This window comes from Linepithema humile, chromosome 8, assembly GCF_040581485.1.
Source record: "Linepithema humile isolate Giens D197 chromosome 8, Lhum_UNIL_v1.0, whole genome shotgun sequence".
In the NCBI taxonomy this organism is placed as follows: Eukaryota; Metazoa; Arthropoda; class Insecta; order Hymenoptera; family Formicidae; genus Linepithema; species Linepithema humile.
Window position 1 is genome coordinate 12,307,000 of NC_090135.1, and position 18,476 is coordinate 12,325,475.

General features: G+C 41.0%; 2 protein-coding genes across 9 annotated transcripts in view; one reads left to right on the forward strand and one right to left on the reverse strand.

The window, feature by feature from the left end:
- The window catches only part of Utx (Utx histone demethylase), a 71,738-nt gene extending 65,037 nt beyond the window's left edge, over window positions 1-6,701 (forward strand). For all 4 annotated transcript variants that reach the window (XM_067360545.1, XM_012367252.2, XM_012367253.2 and 1 more), the window contains 2 exons: window positions 313-906; window positions 1,098-6,701. In XM_067360545.1, the coding sequence (XP_067216646.1) occupies window positions 313-906; window positions 1,098-1,397 (894 nt within the window). In that variant the 3' untranslated portion in view covers window positions 1,398-6,701. The remainder of the gene's footprint in view (window positions 1-312; window positions 907-1,097) is intronic.
- A 224-nt stretch (window positions 6,702-6,925) lies between these two features.
- LOC105672367 (adenylyl cyclase 78C) lies at window positions 6,926-18,183 on the reverse strand. 5 transcript variants are annotated; one of them, XM_012367256.2, is made up of 20 exons: window positions 17,951-18,183; window positions 16,707-16,867; window positions 16,075-16,322; window positions 15,807-15,964; window positions 15,339-15,528; window positions 14,539-14,720; window positions 13,905-14,103; window positions 12,580-12,738; window positions 12,175-12,404; window positions 11,842-11,978; window positions 11,406-11,724; window positions 11,090-11,296; window positions 10,603-10,700; window positions 9,952-10,476; window positions 9,508-9,867; window positions 9,210-9,447; window positions 9,009-9,135; window positions 8,817-8,923; window positions 7,948-8,208; window positions 6,926-7,610 (listed from the first exon to the last, which is right to left on the reverse strand). In XM_012367256.2, exons 2-20 carry the CDS (start codon window positions 16,763-16,765, stop codon window positions 7,392-7,394), a joined length of 4,023 nt encoding a protein of 1,340 aa, XP_012222679.1. In that variant the 5' UTR covers window positions 16,766-16,867; window positions 17,951-18,183; the 3' UTR covers window positions 6,926-7,391. The 5 variants fall into 5 exon arrangements, with proteins under 5 accessions (XP_012222679.1, XP_012222680.1, XP_012222678.1 ...); XM_012367257.2 differs by having other exon boundaries at window positions 13,905-14,115; window positions 16,707-16,755; window positions 17,951-18,172; XM_012367255.2 differs by having other exon boundaries at window positions 13,905-14,115; window positions 17,951-18,172.
- Between the last annotated feature and the right edge of the window lie 293 nt (window positions 18,184-18,476).

The window sequence follows — 18,476 nt, forward strand, 5'->3', positions numbered from 1 at the left end:
ATTAAAAAGGATTTAAAAGAACTCTCTGATAATTTTAATATATAAGAAAGATTAAGAAAGATTATAAAAAAAAATAAAGAATTTAAGAGAGTCAGGATCAGCTAGACATTGGTGCTAAAAAGTGCATTAGTTAACTTAACATTGTTGAGAAGAACATTAACAATCTAGTTAGTTAGCTCTTTACAGTTTTTATAATAAATAAAAAGTTTTGATGTAATGTAAAAATTGTAATTCAAGATGGATTGCTCTGTATATTGAAGGAGTGTTTTGCGAGTGTAATTTTATGTATATATAATTATTAATTGTTCGTAGGTTCCCGGCAGCAGAACACCTGGCCACCAGGAGAACAACAACTTTTGTTCCATCAACATCAATATCGGACCGGGCGATTGCGAGTGGTTTGCAGTACCGGACGCGTACTGGGGCGTGATATGCTCGCTATGCGAGCGCAACGGCATCAGTTATCTGCACGGCAGTTGGTGGCCGAATCTGGACGACCTGTACGAAGAGAATATACCGGTTTATAGGTTCCATCAGCGACCCGGCGATTTAGTGTGGGTGAATGCTGGCTGTGTGCACTGGGTACAAGCAGTCGGCTGGTGCAACAACATTGCATGGAACGTAGGCCCGCTCACCGCCAGGCAGTATCAGCTCGCGATCGAGCGTTACGAGTGGAACAAATTGCAGTCTTTCAAGTCGATCGTGCCTATGGTGCATCTCTCGTGGAACTTGGCGCGTAACATCAAAGTGTCCGACCCACGATTGTTCGAGCTGATCAAGAACTGCCTACTACGGACGATGAGACAGTGTTGTTTGATACTGGAATTCGTGAAAAGCAAAGGCGTGGAGGTGCGCTTCCACGGCCGCGGCAAAAACGAAGCCTCACACTATTGTGGCCAGTGTGAGGTGCGTTTTCTATCTTGTACTTTTAGCAGCATTAGTCAACGCGTATTCTATCTTTGCGTGACTTTCAAAAATGATATCAAAGATTGCCCAACATGTCCAATTTCTTTTACTTCTTTTCGTCGACAATTTGACAATTAGCATTTAATAATTATTTTGTACTTGATACATTTTTTTAAATGTTTGTCTTACAGATTGAGGTGTTCAACATCCTGTTTATTCGTGAGCAGGAAAAACGTCACGTGGTGCATTGTATGGATTGCGCGCGTAAGCAGTCTCCTTCGTTGGAAGGATTCGTCTGCCTGGAAGAGTACCGCATGCGCGATTTAATGGACGTCTACGACGGTTTTACCCTGCACACATCGCTGACCACCAGCACCGCCGCCACCACCACCACCACTATCACCACCACCACCACCAGCACCACCACCACCACTACCACCACCTCCACTTCATCGTCGACGTTGCAGACGCCGGCCAGCCAGTCGTCCTGAGGTTACATGCAGCACAGATATTTGGACTTCCTGGGTACGTTGCAGCAGCAGTAATTGCCACTGCTGTTCGGGAAGTGCGAATTCTGTGTTGTTTCTTCTGGCAATGGGAAATGAAAGGACATTCGTTACGATAAGAGTTATTATATATACGTGTACCTGAGAGCTACTCGAAAAGAGAGAGCCGGGGCCGGCTCCTTGAGAGCTCCTTATAGGCAATCGTCCGCCAGTGCACCGGATGAGGCGAAGCGTCATGAATGTTGCATAGAACCATTGTACTCACTAAATGTGCGCTTTTAGATATTTCTTGTTTCTAAAATCCATGTTTCTTGGGACAACGGTTTTGTCACGTTTTCTCCTCGTTCTGTGTATTGTCATGTTTTTACCTCAATTTGTGTACGACAGCCTTTAGCGCGCATTTCTACGACACGCTTTAAACAATCCTATCGTTCGAATTCAGATTAGGAACGTGATTACTGCGATAGAGCCTTGTGAGCCGGTCCCGAGGAAAGAAGCCGGATTAAAGGGAAGGGAGTCCTTGGTGATCGCGAGCCTGCGGCTCGCTCACTTCTTAGTTAGCGCCGTTTGTACAAATCTAGCTCGCTTATATATTAAAAAAAAAAAAGAAAGAAAATTTCCGCTCGGTCGCCGTTTTATTCCCCTCTGTAAATATACGACGGCGACCGCGATTTTTTCTCTATATAGCTCTCGGGTATTGGCTAGAGAAGACTGTTGACGTACTATTGCGCCAGTTAGAATATCGGCGTAATAATCGGACTGCGGCATCGTCATGCGATCATTTCCGCTTTGGCGCGCTGGACACTTTGTTCTTTTTCTTTTTTTTTTTTTTTTTTCAGAATTCGACCAAGTTTTTTTCGTTAGTATTGTAATTAATAATCGTTGCAATTCGCGACAGCGTTCGGAAATGTATGACAAACGCTGCATCGCGAGCAGCGTTCTTTTATAGCAAATTCAATATTTAATTTTTAAATTTTGCTCCTTGCGGTATGCTATTTGCTTCGTGATTAGTCGTGAATATAAGACTACGCGAAGACTAACATGATTCACTGCCACTTATGGGGATATCAAAAGGGGAGATTCGCCCTTTATATTGTACGTATTAAAGATCGTAAAAGTATGCACGATAGCTCTTTGTTTATTAATCGTTACTAGGAAAATACGTGTGAAGGCAAATTACTGCCAGATGCAAAATTGCTCAAACTATTTGTACATTTTTGTATACAAATTGTGACGTCGAGATTGAAGAAGGAAAAAAAAAAAAAAAATTAGCGAGGGTATCGTTAGATTGTAGGATGATCGCTACTGCCAATCATACATATTATCTCCCATTCGAAACGTTTCCAGTCTTGTCGTATGCAATTAAATATTAAATGCTTCTTGAGCGCAAGATAGATAGAGATTTTAATTGAAAAATAATTTAATTTTCAGATTAATCAGCTATTGATTATCGGAAAAGATCGGAATAGGGATAGAAATAAACCGGAAACCAACGTAACAGAATCCGATAACGTTTATGTCTGAAGATGAAATCTTGCCTCAAAATTTTCCTCAAATTTTGCATTGCTGCAATAACTTTCTTTTGTTTCTTACAGAAATCACATTTAGAGATAAGAGACTCTCTAATGCATGAACAAAACTTGTAATCTGTATTAGCAAAAATCTTGAGCAAAGAAAAAAGAACAGTTACACGCATAAGTTGCGCGCCGCTCGCAAGGCGATGAACGCGATGTGAAATCGAGGAAGAGAGATGAGATTTAGATTAAAAGAGAGATATACTAGGAGAGGAAGAGGGAGAGAGAGAGAGCTTCTGTTTATCAAGTTAAGCGTACTCTAAGAGAACAAACGTACCTTCACTCACAGTCTCGTCAATTGATCACGGCGTTCACAGCCGATACAACGTGCCAGAGCGCTTACTGTACCGCCACCTTGTATATTAATGCGATCCGAGGAATTGAAAATTAAGAGGAGCATCTGTCTGTCTAAATAATGCATATCTAGAAAGAATCAGCGACAAACCAGTTTTGTGTCCCCTTGTCGCAATCCTCGTTACATTATAACGTCAAAAAAAGATTCACAACAAGATTTTTTTTCTTCTACACTTTGAAATAAAATAGTCTTTCCGAAAATAATAGTTTTTGGCAAAACCTGCCAAAAACTTGTTTCTCAAAAAAAGGGAAAAAGATTCTACAACGTGTTAACTTGTCTCAGGATAATCTTATTCACGTCTAGTTTGCAAAGAACAATTCATATAATTTTACGCTTAATTTAATCGAGCCATGATGATTAATGTGATTGCAAAATGAGGAGATAGCTCGCTGCGAATGGACTCGCTCTTAATTCCCAACTCTTCAACCCCTGTGTCTCGAGTGAATTGCGCGCGCGAGAAGGGGCAGGCAGGAAGAAAAAAAAGTAGTTAGCTCTTCGCGCGAGGAAACAAATCATCCGCAAAAAAGCGATGTATTTTTGAATATCTAGAAGCGCTAGTTCTCCATCGAGTGAGTAGTTTCGAGGAATTAAAGTCGAGAGAGAAAAGAAAGGAGAACGGACACACGTTTTCCTCTTATTTTCCACACGATTGTACGCTAGACGAGTCGTAAGTGTGTCTCCGCGACACACGGAGTGCAGTTGCTATATGTAATGTTAAGGCATCTGTGACGTGGCTAGTGCGCAGCAATGACGACGACAAGCTTCCGAGCGAAATGTTAAGTGAAATAATACGAGTTGACGACGACTAGATCTACGACGGAACATCTTCGTCACAGGAGGTCTTACAAAAACAACTTTGTTTCCCGCACATTTTAAATTGCACACTCTAACATGTGCTGCATGATCTCAACTTTTGCACGATGTCGGCGGAAGAAAACGTGATCCGATATATTGTCTATTATTGTTCCGCCGACAGCCGCAAGTTTCGAACTGACTCGACATCTCTCACACAATTAACGCTAATCCGTAAGTTATACATACATATTATAAATAAATAAATATATTTAATGTAAACGATAAGGGGCGAAATATTAGGCGAATTGACAAGTAGAAAGCTCGCGAGCTTTGTAGTTGAAGGAACGAGACCGATTGTTTGTGTATCGTGATCACGAATCGTGCGCGCGTTTGTTCGATATTTCCAACAAATCATCACGTAAAGATCTTAATTTTCTTTTCTGTATAAAAATTAATAAGACTCGAAAGAAGATGAACTGACTCGTGCAAAACGAGTTGGAACGTTTTCTCGATAAACGCGCATATAAAACACTAAGCAAAGACGATCTTTAATCCTCTATGGACTGTAACAACGATAATAATGTAACTTTCAAGTGAGAAATTACGACACAAGAAGTAGATCAGGCATTTTTCTCGGGAATAATGTTGTCTATAGAGGATTAAATCGTGCGAGTGAAGTAGAAGAAGAAAAAGAGGATAATGCATAAGAGCATATTTTCGCTATAAATTACTACTACTACTGTTAATTTAAGTTGTACACATGAAAAAAAAAGAAAACCGTGGTAAAAGAACCCGAGCAGACCAGACGAAAACTTATTTTTGGTCCGTGGAATAATATAGCGAGGTAATATTTTTCTCATCAATCCAGCTGCATATATACATGTATATGCGGATAAACCTGTATAAAGAGCGTAGCGTTTCTTATAAATATGTGTGTAAATATATAAATATATATTTATATATATATATATATATATATATATATATATATTTATATATACATAGCGAGCCATTATAGCTAGCAATCGTATAGATTAGGTATATACATGTGTATAGCTTTTGAGAGAAGTGGTTGAACGTCGCTGTAAGCTGTATTTCTTAACGACAACAACAACAACAACAACACAACAACAACAACAACAACAACGTGAAAACGTTCACTGCCAAATTGTGATAAACGTGAGAAGTCCCACCTTTAAGCCAGGAGCGTTTTCTTGACTTCTGATCGCATTGACCAATCGTTTTCGCGCCCCATCCCGTCCTTCACACACAATCTTCCCTACTGCAATTTTTCGCCTCCCTCCTCCTACCCCCTGTAATAATAATAAATAGTTACCGCGCATCTAATCCGGTTATAGTTATCTATTTTTCTTTAAACGAAAGCTAACTAGACTAATTTAGACGAGAAAACGGGAGAAGAAGTTAGTCTCGACCAATGCAGCTAGAAACGAAGGAAATCGCTCCCCTATTTTAAGCGTCACGTTTAGTGTGGCCGTATTTTAAACAACAAACAGATATTGTAAATCGAAGCGATATTTTTAAACAGGGCACGTTTTACTGTCGAGAGAAAGAGAAAGAGGCGAGATAGACTAAAGGGGAGGGGGGGGGGTGAGAGAGACGCGTCATCCGGATCGCCTTTTTAGCGCTCTTCTAATTGTATCTTCATTACATGTACAGTGCCTTTGTATCTTAAAAAGAGACGAGTCCCTCTTCGTCCCTCGGAGAAAAAGAAGCAATCGACTCGCATGATCACGAGCACGAAATTTTCCGAGCACCCTCGAGACGAGAAAGTTATCTTTATTAATTCGTTAAAAAGGATCGCGATTGTAATATAAGTTCTTTCTCGGTTGAATTTTGATTGTAATATATTTTAGTGTTTGGTGATTGGCTATTGAAAAGTTTTTTTAATTTAAAAGTGAAAAATTAAAGAGTGAAATTATTTACTACCAAATGCTATTTATTTTATTATAATAAAAACATTTATTCCAAAAAGAAATGGGAATTCTGAGCCGCAAATAGGTTCAGAAAAGACATAATAATTTCTTTAATAGCATTTTTCTGTCTATTTTTAGCTATGAATTGAATTCACTAAATCCATGTGGAATTTTCTCGTTGTAAAAAATTAGATTGTAATTCTTCCTCGAAGGGTGCGAAATTTTGCTGATCAATTAATAGTAAGTAAAATAAACAAAAAGAAAAGAAAGAAAAGAGAAAAATGCGTGTGATTCGAGGGAAAGGGGGATGAACGGTCCTTCCTATATGTCGTGACATTCTTCTGACTAGGTTCGTAATTGTAATGAATTATCTACTGATTAATATATGTAATATTAGATTAATTATTCGAGTATGTTGTAAAAGTCGTGTACAGTCGAGTCGATCGGTTGAATCGATCGTTCGTGAGAGCGGTGGCCCCTCGGAATCGCGCGGCGGTGGCGGCCACTCTGTAGTTAGCCTTATTATAATTATCATTATTGCCATTATTATCATGGATTATTATTACAATTATAAATATTGATTATAAATATTGTGTTTACCGTAATAATGTAATATACGAGGTTACACGGAGTCAGAGGTGTTGTGCACTGTTATCCATCGTCGATTATTGTTAACGATTCCTTCGAGTGTAATATTATTCCCTGATAAAATTAGCAATCGGCATCCGCTTATTTCTCGTATAATCATTATTATTTTTTTTTTTTTTTAAATAGCGGAATATAATCGTTTTGTAATGCAGTCAACAATTTGTTGACTACAACAACTTTAAAATTAAAAAAGGCGTAAACTCACCATTTATAAGATCGACATATTATTTATTATAAGTGCTATATACATTCAACATCTTGTGACAAAATGACACGGAAATAAGATTGAACAAAATACCCTTTTTTCACAACCTGAATATTCAAATACCTGCACCGTTGCGTTTGTCTGTTAAATTGGCACAAGAAGTTATCGTTTCTATTTCTCTTTATCAATCTTTGTATTACTTTATCACTAACACTATTCATTTTATTTCAGGTAGAATTGTAAAGAAACACAATGTTTTTAAAAGGAAAATCGAAAAAAAAAACCGCAGATGACACAGAAAGTATACTGCACCTCCTTTCCGGATGATTATTTTGATTGTCAGAAGTAGAAAGTGTAAAATTGTGCACGCCCAACTTTGTTCAGCTGATACGATGGACCTTTTGTACCAACTTAAGCTAGCGGCACCGACAAGCTACACGAAGAACTACTCCCAGGTATATATTCGATCTACGTTCTTCGCATCGCTTGTTTTCTAATTTGCTTGCGGCGCGCCTGGACCACCCCGTAGACGACCGCGGCGAGGCTGCGGCAGGTGCTCCTGTGCCTGGGGGTACCCTCTTGCTGCAAGGTGCTTTTGCCCAGCACGAAATACGTCTCCATCGTGCCCTTCCCCTTTACCTCGATTAGCCCGCGTTTCTGCGTCTGGTAACCCCTCGACTCCAGAAACTGTGTGTGAATTAATGCGATGACTGAATCAATATATTAGGGTACTAATCGTTATTTTGGGGCAGAAAAGACAGGAGAGATGTATGAACTGAGATTGAAGAGATTAAAAGCAAGTGAAGAAAGACTATAAGAACCAAAACGCGAATTTCGGCGCTAAAAAATTCATTCCACACCAATACAAAACAAGTCTCTGTAATATTTTCAATTTTTATAGCCTTGTTGGCTTTTCTAATATAAAACCGTACGTCGCACTGTTAAAAACATTAAAGGATTGCGGCAATTAAATCAATCTGCACAAGGGAATTAGAAGTGCCTTCTTAAAAGCTGTTATTATTACCCTGGCGATGTCATGCGGGACTTGTATTTTCCCCATCACGCCAGTAGAATCCATTCTGGAAGCCTCGTTCACGGTGTTACCCCATATGTCGAAGACCGGCTTGCGGGCGCCGATTACGCCGCCCACAAGAGGCCCGCAACTGATGCCCACTCGCAAGTCGAAATTGTTGAACGAGTGGACATTCACGTCTTCGAGACGGTGGCGCATGGCCACCGCGTAGTCCACTAGTCTGCATAGATGTTCCATATCGTCGCTTTTATCCTGCCATCCAAATTTAATCGTGTCACATCACTTTACAAACTTGAGTTTTTTTGGTACAAAGAGAAGCAGACTTTTGGAAACTAAACTCAATCTTAAAATGCACGCTTTCCTAGAATTTTATTAACCCTTAGTCCCGACTCATGGGTCGTTTTCGACCCAAGCGAAATTTCAAAGTGCTGTAAGGTACCTCCATTTCTTAATAACAAACTATATAAAAAAATAATTTTTATCGAAATATTATAATTGGGACTTCAAGTTGAAGGTTGAAAGAAGCTCCAGGAATTTTTTCAGATTTTTTAAAGCGTTTTTACTGATCCAAATAACGCAAAGACGCAAAGCGACCCATGAGTCGGGATTAAAGGTGCCGAAAAGAACCGTCGGGACTAAGGGTTAAATTTAGACAATTTATATATATACTGGTTGAAAGATAATTTAAGATCTCTCTGAAAATAATTTTTGAAAGAAAGAATATCGATTGAAAGATCAATGAAGAAAATCAATGATCACTGCGCGATCTGAAAGCCTTTCCTTGTGCATTCTAGGATTAGAGATGATATCGCTGACTATTATTATTACGCAGTGAATTATATATTTAATATTATTATTACGGTTTGGCTGGGATTCAGGCCCGACGCGGCCATGTAAGTAGCGCCGACCGTCTTTATCTTCTCGATGCAGTGAAACGGTGTCTCATCCAACAGTTCGTCGAAATCAGCTACACATCATAATTATAAACCACTCGTGAAAAAAACTCTACATTGATTGCATTAAATTTTACTCAAATTAATGAATCGCCATACCGATAATCTCGTTAAGCAAACGAATGCACTCCATTCCCTTGTTCACATCTTCCGAATAGAATTCCGTAAAGTTCGGCACACTGGCGAACATCACGCCGACTTTGTCCCGTGATTGCGAATAGAGTTCCTGCATTATTACAAATTAATAACAATATTGTATTCTTTTTATACAGGTATTTGTATAAGAAAAGAAGGTCTTACTTCTGGCGCACGATCCGCTGTGAGAAAGTGATGCGCCACATGATCGGGCAAGATATTTTTTAGAAGCTGCATATTGTTATGCCGCGACTCGATCATGTCGTTGAGCTCCCTCTCAGCTTGCTGCTTCCACAAGAAGTCTAGGCGCGACGTAACTTCCACCAGTCTGCCGTGATACGTCACCATCACCAGGAAGACTGTCAGGAAAGTCAACATCTGCGCCGGTAAGGATATCGCAGATCTGGAAGAAAAATCGAGATTCGTCCAGCAAACACCGAATGAAATCGATCGAGCGACTTACGCGTTCTTTTCCGTCTCGGTGAACATGTCTTTGCACACGACGAGGATCAGCACTGCGTAGACTAAAACGATCGCCGCAGCCAGCGCCGTTTTTACCAGGTAATACAGCTTTAAAGCTGAAGCGAGTGCAATCAGACACAGGATCCACGTGAACACCATGTATTCCGGCCGGATGCAGACGGAAGTTTTCTCAAAGTCGTCGTCGAGAGTCCTCAGGGCCAATGGAACAGGGCTTCGAGACTCAGCCTCCTGCTCGGCGACGGAGAGGATCTTTCTCTGAAAAGCTCCGGCGTCGCGTTTGCGCGCGACTCGTCTGTAGTGTCTGCTGCCGAGTTCCGGTTTTCCGTAGTGCTGCTCGTACCTGCAAATTTTATATAATAAAAAGATTGATCTTCAATCTTCTTCTCATAATATCCTTTTTTGCTTTTAAGCGATAACTTTTTACCTGTAAAACCTGAAGAATTCTCTCCTGCTTCTCCCGGGCGCCTTGCCGTTCACCACCCGCGTCAGCTTCAGCTCGATATTACTGGAGCCTCCTTCCAAGGTATTATTTTCCGCCGAGGGTACAGTTTTTTGCCCCTCGGTGGACTCGTCGCTCAGAGCGGCTTCCAGGAAGGTCAAGACAAAGTGATCCAGCTCTGACCTCGACGTAGTCGCGGTCAGCTTCTCCGGCGCCGGGAGCGAAGCCGCCGCAGTCGTCGTTTCTCGCTGTTGACGCTCGAGCACCATCACTTCCGGATAAGGGCGCACCGTGATGGGGCACGTTAACACGCCGATGATGGATGTCAACGCCATCAAGCTGATGACGCTGCATATAAAGACAGTGCGGTGCTTCTTGTTGTGCACCAGCATGGACGACGTGTGTTGCAGGTACGTCGGCATACCCTTGAACTCCTCCGCCATCACTAGGATCGACGATGCCACCAGGATTACCGTTGTCACCAGAAGGGAGATCAGAAGAATCATGCAACTGCGATGATTGAAATAGTATTATTTTCATATTTACTACAGAGTAAGGAATTTTCTTCTTTCAAAAATTCTCTCTTATAAAAGAGCTACGTGCCTATTTAATTTCAATTTGCATGTTATTACTCACTCTGAGAAAATGATGGCTTGGCAGACGGCGATGAAGAGCCATATGACGAAGCAGCATATCATGTTGGATTTAAACATGTCCTCTCGCAGTTGATCGAACTGCGAAACGTAAAAAATACGAGATAACTAATTGTTAGACAACCTACTCGGTGTCTCGATACAAACGATGACGTTCTGATAAATTTGGAATTTACGAGATGACACAAAAGTTGTACCATAAACTTATAATTAGATCAAACTTGATCACTTGACTGCTGTAATTTTCATCGAAGTAATGCTCTCTCGCGATTTGATAATCGGAGCATTTTTTCGACCAAGTAACTTTCAAGCTTCTTTTTCTCAATACCGAAAATTTGGGGGAATTTTTTTGTATTTTTTCGGAGGAAAATGTCATCGTTTAAATTTTAATAAATATATATATGTATTTTTTTATTAAATTAAGATAATTTTTTAGAAAAGTTATGAGATATTAGCGCGATTAATTTCACCTTGGATTCCAGGCTTTCATCGTTATAGCGCAAAGTCCATGCGTTTATGTTTGCCGATCTCATGCGTTTGTTGCTGGCAGTCTCGATGGCGCCCTTCTTTTCGACGGCGGTCGTAGCAGCCGCCTTATTACTCGGCTTGCCTGGCTGACCGTTTTCCTCTTCGAGATACTCGGACTCCAAATTACTCACTGACGTAGCTGTATTCAACTGCGGTCGAGAAATAAATCAAATTAATAATACTGTCATCTTTTTCTTCAACAGGTACGATGGCGTCTGCTAAATCTCTTAATAAACTTCACAATGTGTTAACGCTCACGTTCTCAAATGGAATCTCGGGTGTCCAGTCAATCCCGATGTCGTCTTCCAGGCTGGAATTTGGAGGCGGGTTGCTGTTCGTGGCATGAGGATTCATCTTGAAACTCTTCTTGTTCTTATTTGCAGCTGCGTCTTCTTCCGGCCAGGGCTTCGGTCGCGACGAATATCTTCGTTTGGACTTGAGCGGCTCCACTTGCTTGATAAGGTATGTCACGACGTTTCTGTCCTTCAAATAATTGTCCCGCTCGCTGCCGTAGCCGGGTTCCACTTCGTAAGCGTCGTTCAGGCACTTGACTGTGTCGGCGGAAATGTGTACTCTCCTGCAACGATAAATTTCTCCATCTACTATTAAAAATAAATTATTAATTAACAAACATTAGGCAACGAAATTAATGTTAACACCGTGATGTGTGCTATAATAAAGTTTCTTTTAGTACCCTGGTATTCCTCCGCTCTCGAGATGATTCGCTAACGTGACATCATACGACCACACGTCAAACTGCCACTTCCGCAGCCCCAAAACCCCGCATAGCACCGATCCGCTGTGAATTCCTATCCTCATGTTCAGATCTACCTGTGTGGCGAAAATGAAAGAAAAATAAAATAACATTCCCAAGATGTAAAATAATTTTTTATGCTCACAAAAATTAAGCATTGAAACCCACTCATCCATACATTAACCCATACATTAATATACATTAATTTTGTTAGACATCCATTATTACTTTTTTTTTAAATTTCAGGTAAGATTCTTAGGGAGACAGCGGTACCTTCGTGGTATATCTCACATCCCGTATGGCCTTTATCATATGCAGACCCATTTCGACGCAGCAGTGAGCGTGATCGCTCCTGGCGATCGGCAGGCCGGAAATGCAGTAGTAGCAGTCACCGAGGAGCTTTATACGCAGACAATGGTTTTCCGCCGAAAGCCTGTCGAAGCGCGCAAAGAGGTCGTTCAGCACCTTTACGAGCTCCTGGGCGCTGCACTGACTCGCCAGAGCTTGATGAAATCATCATGAATTATTATCGAGTTAAGTCACCTGATTTTTTTTTTAACGAAATAGATTATATAAGCGAGGAAGTAAAAATTGCGTGCGAGTAGAACACGCAGTAAATTAGTTGCAAGAAGATCTAAAAAGCAAAATGTTGATTTTAGATGGGAATGAAGCATATACCTGTGAAACCTTTGATGTCGGCGAACAGGATGCTGACATTCTCATAGCGATGGATGTATATTCGATGGAACTGATTCGGCGTGAACGATATCGTTCCTCCGCGAGCTGTCTCCCGTGCGATATCACGGATCATCTCCTTGGCGACAAAATCGGGTAGCACTGTGGATGGATTAAGATTATAATTTAAGATAAGGAGTATACACAAAAATTTTGTGATACAAAAAGCTGGAAGAAGCTGGAGTGAACTGAGATTTACGGCGTACCGAATCATTCCTTATTCGTGATCACACTTTGATCAATATAGGATTTTGTTTCGATGAAAGAAGGAGAAATCGCTGTTTGTCGTGTAAGTGTTAAATATTTTTATAATTTATTCTCAAAAACGTGTTGTCTCGTGTTGTCTCTGCGAGAAATTGATGATTGTTGAATCTATTAAACATGTCTAAGTGTCCACGTTTAAAATTAAACGAGGCTCCGTTGTTTGCGCTTCTCCGAAACTTCCGAGTTACCGAAAAGCTTTTCAGTTTCAATGGCTTACAATTGTTTTGTGTAACTAAGCCTCGCGACATTATCGCTCGGCATGAACCTCGGGAAAATAAACAATTCCACGGTATCACGAGCGAGTAACGGTGGGTCAGGTGTGTGGTATTTATGTAATCCAGCGTAATCTATTCGACGACGAGGTATTTTCGTAGAGGCCGCTACAGAAGAACGCGCGGCGCGGATCGATATATCGGATGGCAGATCGGCAGTGGCAGTAGTTTGCGACGTAACGCAAAAGGCTATCGGAAAAACGCGCGTCCCAGCGGCGCAATCGGTCGAGAGAGTGTCTAGTGACCCTTTTTGACACTCGGCCGAGCAAGTTACACGGACGAGTTACTCGCCGCGTGTTACGATAAATATGCACATAAATACCCAGCCTAGTTACGTAGTTACGACCCCGCGCGATGATACCTCGCGTCGCCCTTTCTCTTCGAAAGCTTCTAAGAGGAGTTTCTAAAAGCCTCTTTGAATTTCTCACAACCGATTCGATGATGCTCCAACTTTATGTTTCAAGATTCCACCGAAGTCAATCGTCAATTCGTAAATTAATCTTTGAACTCGAAACAATTCCCACAATTTCACAATTTATTAAATTATTTCGATTCTATTCGATAAAAAATATTATTCAACATGTTTGAAACATTCTTGCGTAGATATTTTGGAAATAAATTTCAATCAAGTTTATTTGAAAAATTTGAAAAATACCGATTTTCGGAGTATTGATTATTGTCAAATTATTCGAGGTGCGAAGAAAAATAGAGCAGGGGCGACCGAAATTTTACCTGAGAGCAGCAGCTTCTCCTGCCGATTGTTCTCGTTTTGCGTGCGCTGCCGTGTCTCCGTGGAGCGATGGGTTTCCAGGAAGGCCTGTCGTTGCCCTCGATCTGTCAGGTACTTGGTGTACATACCGGCCAGATTCACGGCCAGGTACAAGAGCACGTTGGTCGTCAGCATGCGGACAATGCACGCGAAGTCTCGCAGCTGCGAGAAGAACTTAACATCGTTTAATGCATTAAATATCTGCGATATAATTCCACCTGTTTATTTTCAGAATTTTTATATCATAACTATTGGCATTTGTTAAAGATTTCAAATGAATACTAGTAGTCATTAAATAACCAATTGCTCAGTATTTGGAAATTAAATTTTGAAATGTTGAAAGAAGATTATTCAATTAATTAAAATAATTTTATTTATATCAGGTTTGGTTTGGAAAAATAGAACTTTGGCTGTTAATAACTCGAATAATAATTTTGCAGACACACACTGGCCTGGGTGTTTTCTCTCTCTCTCTCTCTCTCTCTCTCTCTCTCTCTCTATATATATATATATATATATATATATATATATATATATATATCAGAGAGAACGAGAGGCAGATAAAAAAATTCTATAAAACACAGTATTTTCTCTCACATGTGTGGAGTGCAGGAGACTTATACCGGCCATCACCATGTGTGTTAGCGCCGTTCCATAGCCGGCAAGGACGCACCATCGCAGTGGCAAGGGCAGCATCGCATACGGCGCGTATACGACGAAAAGTATGTACCACATGAGTCGCTGCTGCGTGGTGAAATTCAAACCGGCACCTATGAAACCTGCGCGATGAAACAATCGCGATTGTCATTCGCAAGCGTTTACTCACTGAATCTAGGAGATTAGCACAAAGTTTATAATTAACGTTTGGCCGAAACGCACCTTTTGGCGGTGCGCTTTCGTGAATAAAAAGCGTTTTGATAAGGAGACATTATTTTTTGCGTGTCAGAATGTGCATCCGAATGTGAATCCAATGAAATTTCCGGATTTTGCCTTGCTCCACGCTTCGGCGAGCACTCGCTCGATTTTAGCTGGCCAGTAGAGCAAGACGCCATTCGATTCAACTATGGGATCAATAGAGCGAAGTATCGGCGACCTCGACCGACACTATTAGATTGATGTAAAAGTTTCGTCGTGTTTGTCAAGTAAAGTTGGAAACAAAGGAACTCTCATAAAGTTAAAATCATCATCGTCGACACACTTTATTCATCTGGAATAAAAAGCGTCTCTGGGTTTTTTCTTCGTGGAAAACTGAAATATTAACAACTGTGTGTTGAAAAGCAAGACGACGGAGGGATGACGAAACACTTTGCACCGATCTAACACTTCCGAGTGATTATAATTATATCGGGTTATAATTGCAGGGATCGATAGGTCGAAAAGAACCGCGTGGGCCTTACCTTGAGAGTTTATTAATAACCAAGTGAATATCGAGGCCCAGTACAGGTAATTGTTAGAAAAGCAACGCCACCAGCCGAGTACGCAGATCACCAGATTCGCTGCCATGCAACACGCGGCCCAAGACAGACCCTCGATGAGACCGCCGCTACTCGAATCCCGTTGCCACAGCCAGATTGCTGTTAATGTAATCTGCGCAGCATTTTTTTCAATCGAGAAATTTAACAGAAATTACATTTCTTTACTTTACGGGATTTCTTCATTTTATGTTTCACAGAATTCTATCTTGTTTAATAATTCAGGATAAGATATGAATTTATTCCGTAACAGATCTTAATGTATAAAATCGCAGTTTGGTTTATACAATTTTGTATTTAAAGATTCAGCGGGATCATTAAATGTCAAGTTTCTCCACGATTTTGATGTGAATAAAATTGATGCGGATTCCCCCTCCCGTTTGCGTTACTCACTTTCAGGCCGAGGTCCACGATGTTTAGCATTATCAAGGACTTCTGCCTTTGTCGGTTGGAATAAAGAAGATAGGATGTTTCCAGCTGCTTGCTGTGAAAGCTGTTGGTCAGCGAAGGCAGAAATATTCCCTTGTACAGCATCCCCTTCTTGAAGACATCTAAAATAACACAATCGCATGCATATTCGCAACACTCTTTCTTCTCACATTTTAAATCGAACTGAAAGAAGAACTCTTTTTCAGTCATATTTGGAACCGGGATTTCGTACCGCGTTGAGTCTGAGCCTCCTCGTCGGTCACAGCCTGCTCCGATCCGACGGCGCCTTCCGGTTCCGTCTTCGCAGCCTCATCGTCTTCGACGGGCGATTGGTCGTCGTCCCTGGCTTCGGCGGCGACCTCAGGATCCGTGTTGGACTTCCGGTCCTCCCACGCCGCCAGTCCCTCCCGGCCTAGCCTCTCGGAAGTCAACTTCTTCACCGCCTTGATCCACAACTGTTTCCTCGGTGAAATTGTCGACCTGTTCGACGATTAACGATTCGCCCATTTCGGTAAAGAGCGATTGATCGAACCGATTACATTGCGTGAAATTTGCGTAAAAAAATGTATCCAATTTTACGCAGAAAAGTTTCACGCTTTTCTTTTGTTTCATAATTATTTCATAGAAATAAATAAGTCTGGAATTCAGACTTTTGCATTCTTTCAAAGGAATCGAAACCATGAAGTAATTATGTAATAGGAATCGATGTAAAAATTACGGTATAAAATCTGATGTTATGTACATATTTAAATTCATTTAGATAAGACGCTATACATTTGTTAATCTTTATTTATATTTCTCTTTCGACTTTTCGAGCAAATTTCACACTCTGCACGCAAAGATAAGAAGCTGGAGGAAACTCACTCGTTGATGCTCGTGACATCGCTGTCCAGCATCATGCTCCAGGTCTGTTCTGTAATCATTATCTCCCCGATGATCCGCGGATCACGACTGACCGCTCACGTTGTGATCGTCATTAAGGCAACAAAAGTGCCTTAGCGTCATCCGGCATTGTTCACAGACACCTTGAATGAAAACTGACTGCGAAGAAGCGACGATTGCTCGCACCGCGGCGACGTTTCGAGACGAACGCCGTTTTGCTCGGAAAGAAACGCTTGTGTCGTCCCAGGGGACGTGAGACCGAAAGATATCGATAGACTATCACGACAATCACGAATACAAGATCCGCGGTCCGGTTTGGGAATCTTCAGCTTTGCGACCGGCGAGATGCGAGAGGCGTCTGATCGAGGTGTCATATCTCTTCCTTTCTCTTCGGCGTATCGGGTCGTGACGAAAACGCCTCCACGGCGACGCCCACGTATTTTTTTTTCTTTTCTCTAACACTTTCAAGACTTCCTCTTCACAGCTCCGATGTTATCAATTTCTTAATGTCAATACTAAAACGCGATGTCGCGTTCTTGCGACGTGCGAGGTCTGGCAGCGAAAAAGAAGCAATAGCGACGGCAAAGATATTTTTCATCATATTTTCATTGCAAATGTTATTTTCGGCTTAATTAAAAGTACGCATCCGGTATCAGCCAATTTGTATTGTATTTTGTATTAATCATTTTGTATTTAAAGAATGATATGTGAAGATCAAACAACATAAACAACGTTCCAACACAGTGAAAAATGACATATATATATATATATATATATGTGTGTGATTGACGATTAATTTAAAAATGAAAGATTAATTTACGACGATCTTTCATTCGTAACAATAATCATCGCTTCCTTTCGCCAGCCACTTTGTATTTTCGCAAGAATTGTTTATATTTTTGTCACGACTCGACGCATCTTTGAGCGAGGAAACGAAATATACACACAAATCGCGATACGAAAAGTCGATGAAAAAATAAACACTACCGTTTATTAAAATTGCAATTAGAAAGTCCGAATGTTGTTACACGATCATTTTTTTATCCTAATTTGTTTATAAAATAGATTTCAAATGGATTTCTTGATGATGTGATCTCAGCAAACATGAATTGTGTGGAATTGTAAAGCAATTTGTAAAACAAATTTTGCGCGAGGATTTCTTCGTGTTGCAATTTCAATAAAACAGGGTTGCTATATTTTATAAGCTACGGTAGCGAGTGGCTTACCTTAATTGTCAGTTTTCGGCAACGGTTCCTTCGCGCCGCGTCCTGGCATGAGTCCGAAAAGGGCCGCGAGGAAAACTCAAAAACTGTGCGCACGCTTCCCGACGAGCCGACGAGCGGGATCTACGAAAACTCTTCGCGAAGTTCAAGCCGCATCCCCCATCATCGTTGGCTCATCCCCTCTTGTCGGATATGGCGATCCGAAGGAGGGGTGTAATCGCCAGCGTAATCGACACCTTAGAATAGCAATGCTGTCATTGTTGCAGACGAAGGGTGCGCGTAAAACAGCACATCTTCAATTTATATTTTATATACATAATAAAAAAAGCTCACCTGATTCATCAATGAAGTATACATATTAATGAAGAATTGGGAAAAGGGGATGCTCCATCAAAGCCGTAGTACTTCAAAATATTCGTTGGTTTAACGTTAAGTTGTTTTACTATTGAAAAAGAAAAATTGGCTGACTTATCATCGTGATACTACGATCACGATTTTGCGCGCAGCAACGGTGGCGGCTCATAACCGA

Bases quoted from the DNA above. Each gene is read 5' to 3' on its own strand.
- LOC105672367 (XM_012367255.2), bottom strand. From the start codon at position 16,765: ATGATTACAGAACAGACCTGGAGCATGATGCTGGACAGCGATGTCACG. The intron at 11,725-11,841 runs GTACTAAAAGAA...TTATCGTTGCAG, and splicing joins GAGAGCGGAGGAATACCAGG to GAGAGTACACATTTCCGCCG. The intron at 9,868-9,951 runs GTAAAAAGTTAT...TAAAATTTGCAG, and splicing joins GAATTCTTCAGGTTTTACAG to GTACGAGCAGCACTACGGAA.